The sequence below is a fragment of the Lissotriton vulgaris genome, chromosome 5 (genome assembly GCF_964263255.1).
Source record: "Lissotriton vulgaris chromosome 5, aLisVul1.2, whole genome shotgun sequence".
NCBI classification, from domain to species: domain Eukaryota; kingdom Metazoa; phylum Chordata; class Amphibia; order Caudata; family Salamandridae; genus Lissotriton; species Lissotriton vulgaris.
The window spans coordinates 1,047,859,242-1,047,874,580 of NC_141693.1; the positions used below are offsets into that span (position 1 = coordinate 1,047,859,242).

At 46.1% G+C, this 15,339-nt stretch overlaps 1 protein-coding gene across 3 annotated transcripts in view; it reads right to left on the bottom strand.

The window, feature by feature from the left end:
* Window positions 1-15,339, bottom strand: part of SLF2 (SMC5/6 complex localization factor 2) — a 404,246-nt gene that overhangs the window by 227,178 nt on the left and 161,729 nt on the right. For all 3 annotated transcript variants that reach the window (XM_086922683.1, XM_086922686.1, XM_086922685.1), the window contains one exon: window positions 13,571-13,673. In XM_086922683.1, coding sequence (XP_086778809.1) covers window positions 13,571-13,673 — 103 coding nt within the window. The remainder of the gene's footprint in view (window positions 1-13,570; window positions 13,674-15,339) is intronic.

Genomic DNA, 15,339 nt, shown 5'->3' on the forward strand with positions numbered 1-15,339 from the left:
AGGAGGAACTTTGTTCAGCTGGCTTACCCGGCTTCAAGAGCAATGTTATGATCGCCTCACGCAGAGTGGGGGAAGGGGGGGGGGAGGGGGTTGGGAGTTCCCCAGATTCCAACGCCTCAGCATAAACTTCCAGTAGCTGCGGGACAAGGTGTTCCTTGTACTTTTTACAAAATATACCAGTTAGCCCATCCGTGCCAGGGGCACGTGAGTTATCCAGGTTATCTATGGCCTGATAATCCTGTCTGGAACTCTTGCTGCCCCCTCTCTATCCTCACCATTGCTATTTCATTTAGATAATCGGTCAGTGCTGCACTAGTAGGTGGCAAGCACGTTTCGTATAGACGTGTATAGTAGGATAAAACAATTCGATTGTATGCCAGCTCCGTCCTTGGCCTGAGCCCTGTTTGCGTCCTGGATGTGCATGATCTATGTAGCCTGGCGCTTAGGAGCAAGGAACCGTGCCAATGTGCACCCTGGTCTCTCACCCTCTCCATATATACAGGCGCGAGTGTGCTTCCCCAGATAGGCAGTTTCCCGCTGCGTCAGCTCTGGAGAAGGATGCACACCAGCCAATGTCCAGGCATCCAAGTCTCGTAATTCCCGCTCAGTAGCATGGAGATCACGTCGTATCGTACGGAGCACTCCCGCCTGTTTAGTGGTGCAGATGCCCCTGATATATACTTTAAATGCCTCCCACAGGGTGGCATAGCGAGGAACTGAGCCTTTGTTTATCCGAAAGTACTCGAAGATTGCATCCTGTACTTCGCTCCTGAGAACTATATCTAGCAGCGCCTCAACAGGGAAGCAGCAATTTACGGAAGGCTGTGCTACTGTGGGCAGTGTCAGAACCAACAGTACTGGCAAGTGATCCGATATGGTGCATGGCAGGTGGTCTGCCTCCTGTATGTTGAGGAGAAAATCATGGGAAACATACCACCAATCGATTCAGGACCAGCTGCCATGTGGTGCCGAGTAGAATGAATATCCCTGTGCTGTCAGGAACCAGTGACGCCATGCGTCCTCCAGATGATACGCATATATTAGTACCTGAAGATCCCTGGTAGAGCATGGCTTTGTGGTGTGCCCCACACCCGTGGTATCCGAGCCTGGCTGCAGTGTAAGATTAAAATCCCGCAAAATATTAGAGAGTCGATCAGAGTGCTCATAATATGAGTTGAGATATCGGCAAAGAAACCTCTTGCGTCCACATTGGGGGCATATACATTAATGAATGCTCAAGGCTGCGCACAGATAGGTCCGGCCACCAGCAAATAGTGGCCCTCCAAATCCCCAATCGCAGTATGTGTCCTAAAAGGGAGCAAATTTCGGATCAATATGCAGCCCCCCGCCCCCCACCCCCCCCCAAGAGTATGTTTATACCCCCCACGAAGAAATGGTTGTCCCCCCCCACAGCTAGAAGCAAACTTGTTGTAGGTGTTGTAGGTGTAATGTGTCTTTTGCAGCACTGCCACCAGCATCTTATGTCTAGTTAAGTATGCAAGCACCTGCCGCCCCTAGCGCGGGTTCGACAGTCTTCTGACATTCCTGGATATACAGCGTAATTCAAGCCCTCAGAGTCGCCACATCCCCCCCCCCCCTCCCACTACCCACTACAGTAGACGTGCCAAGTATTACAGTCAAGCTTAGGTAGCCGCTCATCAATTGTTCTCATGGTCTGTGAACGAAAGAAACAAATCAAACATATTCAACCAGAACGCCCCCCCCTCTCCCTCCCACCACCCACATCGGATATCCACTCAACCTGTATCCGGTGGATCCATGCACATTATTGATTACATAAAAGAAGAAAAGGAAGATAGAAAAACGCAAATCAGATATATATTAAAAAAAACCAACCCCACACAAATGTAGGTAGTAGGAGTTCCCCAAAGGGGAACTTACCACAATGTATGATAATGTGTGTTACTTCTTTAGTCCATAGCAGTACGATCAAAAGAACAATATTATAAGTGTGTACTTAGTGGCAGAGATAAAACAAGGAAGAGTGTGTTTCATTATCCTGTAACTTAGAGTTGCAGAGTTTACTACAAGTTCGACATGTCACTAGGGAGCATAGGTAGTCACGCACCTGCTTCCATGTCCTAGGCTCATGCCGACCCTATTTTCCATGTGCGTCGTCTTTGTTCGATTTCTATAATTTCCAACCATCCGCTGTCTCCGAGGGCGTATCAAAAATAACAGCTCCCCACCCCCGAGGTAAACACACAGTGGTGTCGGGTACAGCATGGCATAGCAGATGTTTTCATTCCTCAGAGTATGTTTGATGTCCTGATATTTACGCCGGGCCTCCTGTACCTGGAACTGCAGGATTTCCATCTCCCTAGCCCTTCTCAATGCAACATCTGTCGTGGTAGTTCAATAGTCGCGCTATGACAAGCCTAGGGGGTGTGCCAGGGGCCGACCTGGGGGCCAGGGATCGATGAGCTCGCTCCGCCGCAAATGTCGATGAGAAGCTGTCCCTACCCATCAGCTCCGTTAACATACGTTCGATGTAGGCCTCCATGGGACCAGTGATAGTTGATTCAGTGATCCCAGCGATATGCAATTGGTTGCGACGCGATCTCGCTTCAAGGTCTTCGGCCTTTGTCGCGGTTGTTTTTAAGCATACGTTCGACACATTTTAGGCGCTTGGCCATTGCGGTTTGCGCATCATCGGCATCAGAGATGTGCTGCTCTGTGCCTTCTATGCGGGCCTCATGTTGCTCCAGGCGGCTATGCATGCCCTCCATTCATGCACCCAACTCGTCAAAGCGTGCATCTATGGCCTTGAATCCGGCACGCAACTCCGCCATGATAGCAGCAGTTCCCTCCATCAATGCACCGCCAGCACCCAGTGGATCGATGTGGCCAGGATGGTCATTGTGCGGCGCCTCCTCTCCTCCCCCCTACCCTGGTTTCTTGGAGGTCTCGAAGGTGAGCTGTCTCTGCTTAGGTCCCACGCCCCATGGCTGCCAATGTATGCTATGCTGAGGCAAAGTGTCTGGATCTCCAAGTTGGTTGCACAACTCTTGATGCAATGTAAAAGATAGGCAGGGGAAGAGACCTTTCCACCACCACCCCGCTTTCGGATCGAAGCATCGGCTAAGCAATGGACCTGAGCAGTATCTCTCAGCTGCGCATAACCCCAACGTAGTCACCGCAGGGGCGTGGCACCCACACTCCAGTTATGCCCCCGAAGGCCTCCGGTTGTCACCAGACGCCAAGTCAACTGATGCGTGTGGGCCGTTGTGCGTGGCGGGATATACTGGATGATTCACTCCCTTCTCCTGCACTGGAAAAGCGGGGGGAGAGGAAATAGCAAACCCGGGGGGGAGAACGACTCCACATCCCCGCCCGAACTCCCCACTATGCACCACAGCAGGTTTCTGGCAGCACCGGTATCCAGCTACCACAACAGCAAGGGTCGCACATTCCGGGGTCAATTTGCAGCGCGCAGCCGCACTCTTAGAACGTCGGCCCTGCCCTCAGGCTTACCCGCGACCCTAACGTAGCGGGGCGTCTGAGGGTCTCACAACACCAGCACCATCACGGGGGCCTGCTGCTGCATGCGGACTCACTGGAAGATAGCTTTTGCAGCGTGGTCGCTCGGAAGCTTCTTCGTCAAGGCACCATCTTGGTGCTCGAGCAGGCCATGCCCCCAAGCCAAAGAAAATATTTGAAATGAATAATGAATTAACAGATGCTGATCACACACCTCAATCTTATTGTTTGAGGCAATATGCCTGAATTTCTTTATCTCTCAATAATATCAGAGGAAGTATTGCTAAGGAATGCACTATTCCTGCTGTACCACCATGGCCATGCGAAGTACTTTCTCTATTTTGGGCAGATTCTGGGCTTACCATATCTTTTTCACTAACTGAATCATTGTAATTCAGGCTATTACCTTGGCCTTATACAAGTCCGATTTCTACCTCTGCTCAAAAATATTTTACAGAATTCACCAGAGTTATCTTTAACTAATCCTTGTTCTTCTCCATAGTGTTGCTTCTTCTCTACAAAAGAATCATGGTTCTGCTTTTGAAGAATGCAGGTCTGGATCCTTTGTGCACTGCCACCATTACACTTCATTCTGCAGCTACATTAGGGTTTCCATCCCAAGAGAGGCACAGAAAATGTTACCTTTGGGCTTGATGACATGCATTTGGCTGCCAATGGCAAAAGTATCAATCCCCTGATTCTACTGCACCTATGAAAGTATTCAAATAGTAATGGATGGAATGCCTGAATTAGTCTCAGTCAATGGTAATTATTCGGGCCGCATCCCAGTCCATCGTTTTTCTGCACACCCTGCCACCTCAGTTTGGACCCAGCTATATGCAAATTAGTCTTTGCCCTGCTCCAATTGGAGAAATTCAGCTCAAACTGTCAAGCCAGGTCCTCCTTGAACCATAACACAAGCAACCCAGGACCAGTTTTACCCTTGCTGTAGGCCCATCAGCCGGATATAGCTTGGTTCCAGTAACACAGTGTGCATGGGACCAACTTCTGGGCATCCCAGTCCCACTAAGTATCCCATCCATAAATGTTTGTACACTGGACTGTTCCCATCAACAAAATGTGAAACTGCTGACCATAGTCTTAGGTGAAATGAGCAACAGTGGAAATGAAGGGACAGCAAAGCAGTTTCATCTGCCCACGAGTCCATTTGCATTTTTCCCCAGTGTGTGCTCTCCAGTATTAATTTAAATCTCGTTCGATATCTTTTTTTTTTTTTTGTCCTCATCTCACCAAAGACTTTCACAGTTTTGACAAGCCAATTTCTTCGCTTCTGGAGGCCCCTGGGGCTCACTGTTTACGTCTAGGCCTCGCGGCCTTCCTCACGTAATTGAGGACTGGTGTAATCATAGGACTTTGGTGGTGAGGACCATTTTAGTTCTTAACTCATTAATTAATCAAGTGCCTTTGCCGCGCCCATCTTGTCAGGGGTCACCAGATGTTAAATGGACCCTCCTCTCCAGTATCTTGTTCTAGTCTTGACATGTTTAGAGCGCCTTTTAGCCAGTCTACCCTGCCCGGGGGGGGCTTTCTACTTAATACAAATCTCTCTCCTTGCCAAGAGCTTTAAATATAGTAGAAGGGCCATTTGTTTCTGTGTAAGCACAACACTGATGGAATCATTCTTACCAAAAAACACCAGGAGTAGATCTACTGCTATGTCTATTCCGAAGATAGATGTTAATGTGTCTCCCACTCCTTTCCCAAAAATATCTAGTTCCGGGCATGGAAAAAAATATGCATGTTGTTGGCATTAACTAGGCGGCATCTGGGGAAATTGGGTGGCAGGATAGGTGCTAATTTTGCAATTTTGGCTGAGGTGTAATATAGCCTATTTATCACAAAAAATGTTTTTTCTTCAGGGAGGCAGGCTTTACATATTTGTATAATATCTTCAGTGATTAATCAAATGATTCCTCAATGTGCGGGGCGAGTGGTGTTTGATTCCAAACTGATGTTAAGGAGGGGATCTTGGCTTCCTCAGCTTCTTGAATTCGTGCATACCAAAGAGCTATCTCCTTCTTCCTCGGTCAGGGATCTTGCAGTAGCTGCTCTAGTTCCCAACTCCCTGAGATCTCCCCAGCTTCTGACTCATACCAAGATTTTAATTGGAGATATTTGAACCTTGAAAAAGGGGGCCTATCTTGGCTTGTAAAATTTCCCAGGGAAGAATGCCCTCTGAGTCTATCAGATCCGGCCTTCTCACCATCCCCGAACTTTTAATCGGTATCGCCAAACTATCACCCATGCAGAGTGGTGTCCCGGAAGAATCCCAGATTGGGGCTAAATCAGAAAAGTACCCTATACCCCATATACGTCTGATTTTATACCAGTTTAATAATGCTGATTTCAAAACAATTTGCCGAACCCTCTTAAAAAACCTTGGTGCACCAAATTTATACAAAAAACCTCCTTGCCCACTTCCACCCTCCACTAAAACCATTTCCCCAAGTGTTCTACCCCAGGCCGTTTGTTCAGGATAAGTTAGTAACATCCTAACACCTTTAATTTGAAAGGCCATCAGATACCAGTTAATGCCCGGGAGCGCTAACCCTCCTTTGAGGAGCTTCCTCCTCAGCTTTTTCCACGACATCCTTGCATTCTTCTGGCCCCAAATAAAACTGCCTATTTTCCCCTCTATCCTACTGATGCTTTTACTGGGTAAAGTTAGCGGAATTGCATTAAAAATATATGTCAATTTAGGGAGCAGAGACATTTTCACCAGATTAACCCTCCCATAGGTGGTCAACGGGAGGTTCTTCCATTTAGCAAACAGATAATCTATATCCTTTTCTATTTTCCCCAGATTTATCAACGGGATTTTATTTAGATCTCTGACTATTTTGATTCCAAGATATCTAAATTCTTTACTTACAGGACCACCTCTATATGTAGTGTTCCAACACATTACTTCGGTCTTATCCGAATTTACAAGATACCCTGAGACCTTACCAAATTCCCTAAGCGTGTGCTCCAGTTGTTGTGTGTACTCTGGGTCACTGGTATAAACTATAACATCATCTGCATACAGTACCAATTTGCACTCATAACTTGATGATTTAAATGGGATAATGGTATTGTTCTGTCTGATGGTTTGAGCTAGGGGTTCTATATAGAGGTTGAATTGAGAAAATTTGAGTCAAAGAGCCATTCAAAAGGATTTTAGCCGATGCGCCAGTGTAACAGTGTTTTACAGTCTGCACGAACACTGGACCCATGCCCATAGCCTCTAATACTCCCCAAAGATACCTCCAACACACACGTTCGAAGGCTTTGGCGGCATAAATTGCCACTACTGCTAAGGGGTCTGCCCATACCTCTGCTAGGTCGATGTTGCCAATCAATAACTGGGTTTGTTCTTGAATTACCCTTCCTAGCATAAAGCCCTTCTGATCAGGGTTAATCAGGTTGTGCGCCAGTTTCGCTAATCTCCCTGCTAAAACGCCCATAAAGATCTTATTGTCGCGTTCAGCAGGGAGATTCGGCGATAGGAGTCCGCCGCCAGGGGGTCTTTCCTTGGTTTTAAGATTAACATTAACGTGGCCTCACTCCAAGATCTTGGCATCACCCCATTAGAACAATAGATTGAATTAAATAACATAAGGAGTACCGGTAGGAGATCTACTTGTAATAATTTATATATTTAGTTGGGGAGAGCGTCGATGCCGGTGGATGTTTTGTTTTTTGCTCACTTTATTTGATTCCTGATCTCCTCTATTGTTATAGGAGCATCAAGCGCCTCTCTGGAGGCCTTCGTGAGGATAGGCAAGGACTTATCTTCTAGCCAAGAGGATATCTGGTCCTGAGTAGGATCAAGATCCTCCTTATATAGATCCGAAAAGAGTGAAAGCAGGGACTTTTGTATTTCTTCCCGAGTGGTTGATTTGTTTCCATTACTATCAATAATTAACTCATTTATGTCGTTCTTAGCCCAGTACAACCTAGCCTTCCAGGCCAGAAGTGCCTCTGCCTTCTCCCCATACTCGAAAATCTCCATGTTTCTAGTTTGCCATTGAGCCTTACATTTCTGGTCTAAGAGGGACCTAAGATTTTGTCTGGCCTCCTCCAGTTTATTATCGATCGACTATAATTCCCCCAAGTCTCCTGTAATAACCTTCCTCCTTTCCGCCTCCAGGACAGATATCTTTCCCTCTAGGGCACATAATTCTTGGGTCTTTAGTCGGTTTTTGGAGCTTATTTGAGCATGTAGTAGGCCTCTCAAATAAACCTTGTAGGCATCCCATACTTGGTAAATTGAATTTCATCCCAAATTAAAAGAAAAAAATTCTAGGGAAGATCTGCTAATGGATTGTATAATCTCATGTCCTTTAGCATTACTCTGTTCAGTGTCCATCTGAGTTGTGGACAATTGCCACTTATTGCATGAACTACCAATAGGGGAGCGTGATCAGATAAGTGAGTTGGCTGAACTGAAATACTAATAACATTATTTAGAGCTTCTTTATTAGCCAACATATAGTCTATTTGTGAGGAGTGTCTGTACTTTTTGCTGTAGTAGGCAAATCCCTGGACATCACCTTTCTTAGAACTCCATAGGTCGGCTAGATTTAAATTTAAAATTAGATTTTTCATAACTCTTTGTGATTTAGGGGTTGCTATTGTATAGTTTAGGTTGGAACTGTCTTTTACAGGGTCGAGTCTTATCTTAAAGTCCCCTCCTATTATCAGGGGGGCTTGCCAGCATTAAACTCCCCTGTAGTTTAACTAAGAATGAGGGGTCATCCATATTTGGGCCATAATAGGATGAACAAGTCATCTCGGCTCCCCCAAAATCTAGGAGGGCATTTACCCATCTACCAGATTGATCAGTTAAAACAGACTTGATCCGGCAAGGCGACCCCTTCTTAACCACAATTGCTACCCCACGGCTGCTCAGTGATTGTTGTGAAACACAAAAACACTGTACCCTTGGAGTCTTGGAAAAGACCTTGTGAAACTCTGTTGGATTTAAATGTGTCTCCTGCAGTAAACATATCTGTACCGGTGCAAGCTCTAAGTATTTTAAAATCAATCTTCTCCTACGCGGACACCTCACGCCGTTTAGATTCCAAGAAATGTAGTGAATCCTGTGGCCATCTTTCATGTTACCCGTCGTGGCCATAGACATAATCGCAGTTACTGCACTTCCTTATTGCTCCCTTATTAAAAAAATGAAGATTAAGGTGTGAGGAGGCATTTATTTTTTTTCCCTACTCTGCTCCCCCACCCGGTGCTCCCCTCCCTCCTTCTCCCTTGTCCTCCCTTAAGTGCCCCTTTAATCCCCCATACCTCCCTTTACCCTGAGGAACCCTCCCTTCCAATAGGCAAGCCTATTCGGGTGCTGCTAACTCAGACTTCTTTCCTTAACTGGGAACTGTAATGACTCACGGGTCAAATAAACTAAGCCCACAGACTAAGCCGTTAGAACACTCTCTTACTTCCCTCCCTGTTTTTCATGCTGAATTTTAGCAATCAGTGTATCGACTTCTTCTGAGGATCGTAGCATATGCATGTGGTTATTCTACATTACCCGAAGGGTAGCAGGGAACCTTAATTGCGCTTTTGCCCCAAGGCTGTTGAGCTCCTCCAGTCTCTTCCCCAACTCCCACTGCCTCGTGGCCTTTCTATGGGAAATGTCTGATCTGATGGAAAAAGAGAAAGTAGGGTGGTCGGACGGTGGTGAAGAAATGATCCCTTCCTTTAGTGCAGCTGAAAGAATGAGCTCCTTAACTGAGTATGATAAGAAGTTCACTAAGATTTTTTGTGGTTTTTGCCTCCCAATCTTCTTTTTAAAAGGATCCCTATGGACCCTTTGAATTTCATAGTTCAGGTCAATATTCGGTTGGTTTTTGAGGACTGTGGCCTTTAACAGGGCAATCAAAAACCCTTTTATGTCCTCCCCTTCCACTGCCTCGGGGACATTCAGAAGTTTCAGTTTGTTTCGCCTTGAGTGGTTCTCTAGGCGTTCCAGGTCGTTCTTCAGCTCTTTATTCTGGGAAGAGAGAGATTCTAACCTGAATGAGGTAGACGCTAGTGATTCTTTCAATTTTGGGATCTCTTCCTCGAGTGTTTCGGTCCTTGCCGTGATCTCCTCCAATTTTTTAGCAAGGGCCTCACAAGATGACCGAATTGCTACCTGGTTTGCCTCGGAGACTGTAAATCGTGAGGCCATTTCCGCCTGATTTGCTTCAGAAACCGTAAAACTGGATGTCATCTCTTCCTTCATGGCCAACAACAAATCTGCTAATGAATGTGGATTTAAATTTAAAGTAGGGGGACTTAAATCCTTCTGGTGGAGTTCTTGTTCTTCATCCACATTCCGTTGTTCTTGTTCAATTCCTTGAGCTGCGTCTTCTTGTTCCTCTAGCACTAAAAACCTATTAGAGAGATCTATCTCTGGGTGGATATCCGGTTCCTGCTGCCCTACTAAGGCTGACTTTATAGATTGAATGATTTGCTCCGGGGTTGGATGTTTTGGTTCGGAGATCTTAGCCATCTTGATTTTTACTGACTTCCCTGTCTTCTCTTTAGGCGTAGAATTGGGTATCGGGGGTGGGGCTGGATTAGGTGTGTTTGATTTAGCTGTTGATGAATGATCAGAAGCCCCCCCTGGGTGGGACAGGGCATGATGTTTTGAGATTGCTGTAATTTAGTTGAGGATGTAAGTGAGATGACTTGGTAGACGGTTTTCAGCGATGGAGTAACTTTTGTTTTAATTGCTGACTTTTTTTTCCCTCCTTTCCTGTGATCTAACCTTGCCGTGTGACTGCTTGGGTAATGAAGTCCCCCCAAAAGTATCTTGCACCCCCAGTGCCTGTTTGTGCTGCCTTACTGATGTTTGGAATTCGTTCCTAGCTACTGGTGCTACTGCTACGGGCGGAGAGACTCACTGGGGAAAGTGTATGATTTCTCTATTGGCGGCTAAGTGAGCTGCTCTTGCTCGTAATGAGTATCTATTTAATTTTGGGGGGGATAGTTCCTCTTGAGTATTGATGCTCCTCTCCATACACTCCATACACCCTTGAAAAGCGGCCAGTCCCCTTCTCTTGTGTAACAGCACCCCCTACGCTCCCCTGGGTAGCAGGTGTTCTCTTTACCAGGCTCGGAATCGCTGGGGGGAGAAAAAAAACGCCAGACTGCCGGCGTTTCAACAATGCAAACACCACCCTCTTTCGGGGACCTCGGTCTGAGCCTCACAAGCTGACCGGGCCCCCCCTACCTGCACTGAAACCAGGTAGTTTGTGTCTGGTCGCTGGGCTGGTCCTCTCCCCCGGGTCCGCATAAACAAGGAGTACAAGCTGCTGTTTCCTCGCGCAGCTACCGCCGCCGCCTCCCACCTCCAGCGAGGCCTTTTGGGAGCTACTCCGCCCCCCGCTCTGGAAATCCGACACGTTAACCTCGGCTGCGGAGGGGCGAGCCTGCCAGTACCTCCGCTGAACTTCTTTCATCGCCATACGGTCGAAAATAGAAGACTGGGACCCACTACCGATAAACCTGCCGCCTCGGACACACAGGTAACCACATTAATGCACAAGTTACTACTTGTGTAACGATATATCTGTAAGAGACATTAGTTAGTGATAGATTCCTTACCTTAGAATATCCCCAGGCGTCAGACTGGATCCGGAAAGTTTTGCATAGCAGTACCCTTGCGCGTCGGTAGGCGTCGTCTGCGGCTCCGCGTCCGTCGTCGGCGTCGCGGGCGCCGTGATTACGTCGTCGGAGTACTTAGACGCCGCCTCCGCGTGCTGACGTCAGTTCTTAGCCACAGCTTTTCCGCGCCAGAAGCGCAGAGCCATGACAAAAACCGACACTGGTGCCAAGAAACTAGGGCCCTGAAAGGGGATGACCTTAACCCTAGATATCGGTTCGCAGAACGGGGAGGATGGGTGTGTCGGTAAGGAATCTATCACTAACTAATGTCTCTTACAGATATATTGTTACACAAGTAGTAACTTGTGCATCTGAAAGAGACACGTTAGTGATAGATTCCTTACCTTAGAATAGATACCCCAGCAATACCATCCCCGTGGTGGTGGGTCTGCGAACCAATAATCACACCAGAAAGTCCTGGAGGACGGAACGGCCGAAGTAGCCGTCCCTCCAGACCCGACTGTCCAGGCAGTAGTGCCTTGCAAACGTGTGCAGCGAGGCCCACGTAGCTGCCTGGCAAATGTCCTGCAAGGGCACACCCCGGCCCAAGGCCGTAGTAGTGGCCGTGGCTCGAGTGGAATGAGCCCTCAGACCAACAGGGGGTTCCTTCTTAGCCAAGGAGTAACACTCCTGGATGCACAAGATAATCCACGAGAGATGGTCAGTTTGTGCACCGCTTTCCCTTTCTTAGCGCCCGCGTACCCAACAAAGAGTTGATCATCCACCCGGGACTGTTGTGTGCTATTCAGATAAAATGAGAGCGCACGTTTTGGGTCCAGACGGTGGAGCCTATCTGCGCTGGCTGGCGTGGAAAAAAGAAGAACTGACGTCAGCACGCGGAGACGATGTCTAAGTACTCCGACAACGTCATCACGGCGCCCACGACGGACGCGGAGCCGCAGACGACGCCTACCGACGCGCAAGGGTACTGCTACGCAAAACTTTCCGGATCCAGTCTGACGCCTGGGGATATTCTAAGGTAAGGAATCTATCACTAACGTGTCTCTTTCAGATGCTTATTTGTTAACCCGCCATCAAAAATTTGAGAACATCCAAGGGAGCAGACACGCGACTGATCACACTACGGCCGCCATGCTCCTCCCTCTTCCACCCCTTGTTAGATATCTTGGCTCTAATTTGTGTTCATGGTCTGCAGGTATGAACAAACACTGGGTATTAACCATTGTTATTCAGAATGATAGGCCATAGCCAAGATGATTGTTTTCTAATAAACAGTTTTATTAGAAGTACAACAATAGATAGGGCTTCATTGTCTGAAGCTCATAATCAGAAAATGTGATCTTTGTCACAGTTGGAAATCCAGGTTCTTCTTTTGGATTTACAGTTTTGGCTTTTTATACGGTAAAAAACCTAACTGTCAATATTAATTCCACTCTTCAACTGGAGTCCCCAGTGGCATTGTTTACATCATCTGCACCTTCCATGGGGAGCCTCATTGAAGAATGCCTTTTAGGCACGCTGGTGTTGCAATCAGCACTAGACTTCTGCAAAAGTAATTACCTGGGCATTAAGCACTCTCTCAAACAACTCCTCCAAACTATTCAAAATCAACAGGTCCTTCTTGCCACACTCTCCCTCGATTTTGGCTTGCTGTCTGAGCCTTTTTCTTAAGATCTCATACTTCATTTATTGTTTATTTCTAGTTGTATATCTAAATTCACCTACAATCATCTGATCTGCTCAGCTTTTAAAGGGACTCGGTTTAACAAATCAGATGCTAGCTAATCTGCAAACTTCAGAAGACCAAGTGTGGTTGCTAGATTTTAGTTTTCGCTTCCTCACTTTGGAATTGCTTACCACTCAACTGAGGCAAACTTCCTCCAACTTCTGCCTTAGGAAAGAATTACAAATCTTACTTTTCAGCCAATACTCTGTTTGATCAGTTTTCCATAAGACACCAGACAGATAATAGTTAGGTTACCTAAGATTTATACATTGCACTAACGTTTAGAATGCTCCCGAAAATAACTAGGATATAATTTTGAAGAAACATATGGAAAAAAAACATACAAATACATTTTAGTAGAAAATTGTGACAGATGCAATTTAAAAAAAATACATATGTACTGCAAAATAGAATGCAAAACGTAAGCTCTCTGTAGCTTGACATTTATTCCTAGTTTTAAAGTTCATTTGTGTAACTGAATCAAATCTTCACCACCTTTAGGCTCTCTATTCATTGCAAATACAATAGTAAACAACACTATTCTAACAAATTTGGGAAAACAACGAATGGCTTATGTATATGTAGGTCTCAAGAAAGGTATACATAACTGAACATAGTCTCCTGTCCAACCTAATCTTTTTTGAGCTTGTAAACATCTACAATGAACACACAGATGATAGGCAAACACATGGTGTCAAAACAAAATCTTACCTGAAATAGCCACTTTAAAATAGGTGTTGGGCATTGCACAAACCGATAGAGAAGGCTGAGGAAACCTTGAGTAACTAATATGATCTGCTGTTTCTTCCCTGCGCTATTAAAAAAAAAAAAAGTATAATAACTATTTTGCATTCTTAGTCCTGCTGTTTGAATAATAAATATTTACTGGATCACAGCATCTCAAACATTTTAGCTCAAGCAAATAAATATTGACCTCACTGAATGTTATTTTGTCCAGATGACGGGATTTGTGCCATTTTAATGATTTTAAAAAACTGGTCTAATCCCTGCAAGTCTTTAAGAACTGATTTAAACTTCATGCAATGCTAGAAAACTCTCACACTTTCAAACCTCATGATCCGGTTTCCCTTATCGCTGTACTAACTCTTCCTCGTTATACCCAAGTCAACTACAAACAATTATATGTCAGAATTAACCTCAAAGTTACACATTTTACTTGCTCTTAGTGCGGGAGACAGAAAACGTAGAAGGGCCATAAAATGCATTACTGCTGCATGTAGCAACAGAATAAAACTTGCAACAATCAATGCATTCAACAAAATAAATCATTTAAAAAACAAAAAAATCCCTTGCGAAGTCGCTATTCCCATGTGCATGTGACTCCTCCAGTTCAAGATACTTCACCTGTGTACTTCGATGCCACACTATTGTTCAAAATAGGTAGATGCCCTGACCCACTCTGCCTCCGTCATTGCAATCAAGTGGGTACCTTCTATCACATACTATGGGAATGCCCTCGAATTCAGGGATACTGGGGAAAGGTTGCCCGCCAGAGAACGAGGCCGAGTGGCAAGTCCAATGAGCTATCTCCCAAACTATGCCCGCTTAATATTTGGGGGGCTGAGGATTCCGTGTAGGGTTTTGGAGTGTACTAGAAAAAGTGGCGCCTATGCTGGTAGCGGTTAGTAAGGGCAAAGACAACAAGATGAGAAACACCACGATTCTGTTCCCGTTGGTATCTGCATTCAGACCGCCAACTAAACGACGGATGTACCCGGCCGTTGTTTCACTTTCCAGTACACTTTCACCTACAACCCTTAGTCCTTTTACACGTTAAACGCCGGGTTGGAATCATCACCGGCTACCCAAATCCGTTAACACTTAGTCAAGTCAAGTCAAAGGATTTATATAGCGCACTACATACCCAGAGGGTCTCAAGGCGCTTAAGAGGGGGTGGGGAGTTACTTGTCAAATATCCACGATTTAAGTTGCTTTCTGAATGCTAGGTGGTTCTGGGTAAGGCGAAGGTAAGTGGGAAGAGAGTTCCAGGTTTTAGCTGCCAGGTAGGAGAAGGATCTACCTCCCATGGTGGTCTTGTTGATGCGAGGTACAGTGGCAAGGGCTTGGTTGGAGGATCGAAGCTGGCGGGAGGGGGTGTAGAAGGACAGTCGTGTGTTGAGGCATTCTGGTCCGATTTCGTAGAGTGCTTTGTGTGCGTGGGTTAGGAGCCGGAAAGTGATCCTCTTATTGACGGGAAGCCAGTGGAGGTTTTTCAGGTGACCAGAAATATGTTCTTTACGTGGGATGTCTAATATGAGCCTGGCAGAGGCGTTTTGGATTCGTTGGAGTTTTTTCTGGAGTTTAGCGGTAGTCCCGGCGTATAGGGTGTTTCCGTAGTCCAGGCGGCTCGTGACCAGTGCGTGGGTGACCGTTTTCCTAGTTTCGGTGGGGATCCAACGAAATGTTTTTTTGAGCATGCGAAGAATGTTGAAGCAGGATGAGGAGACGGCGTTGACTTG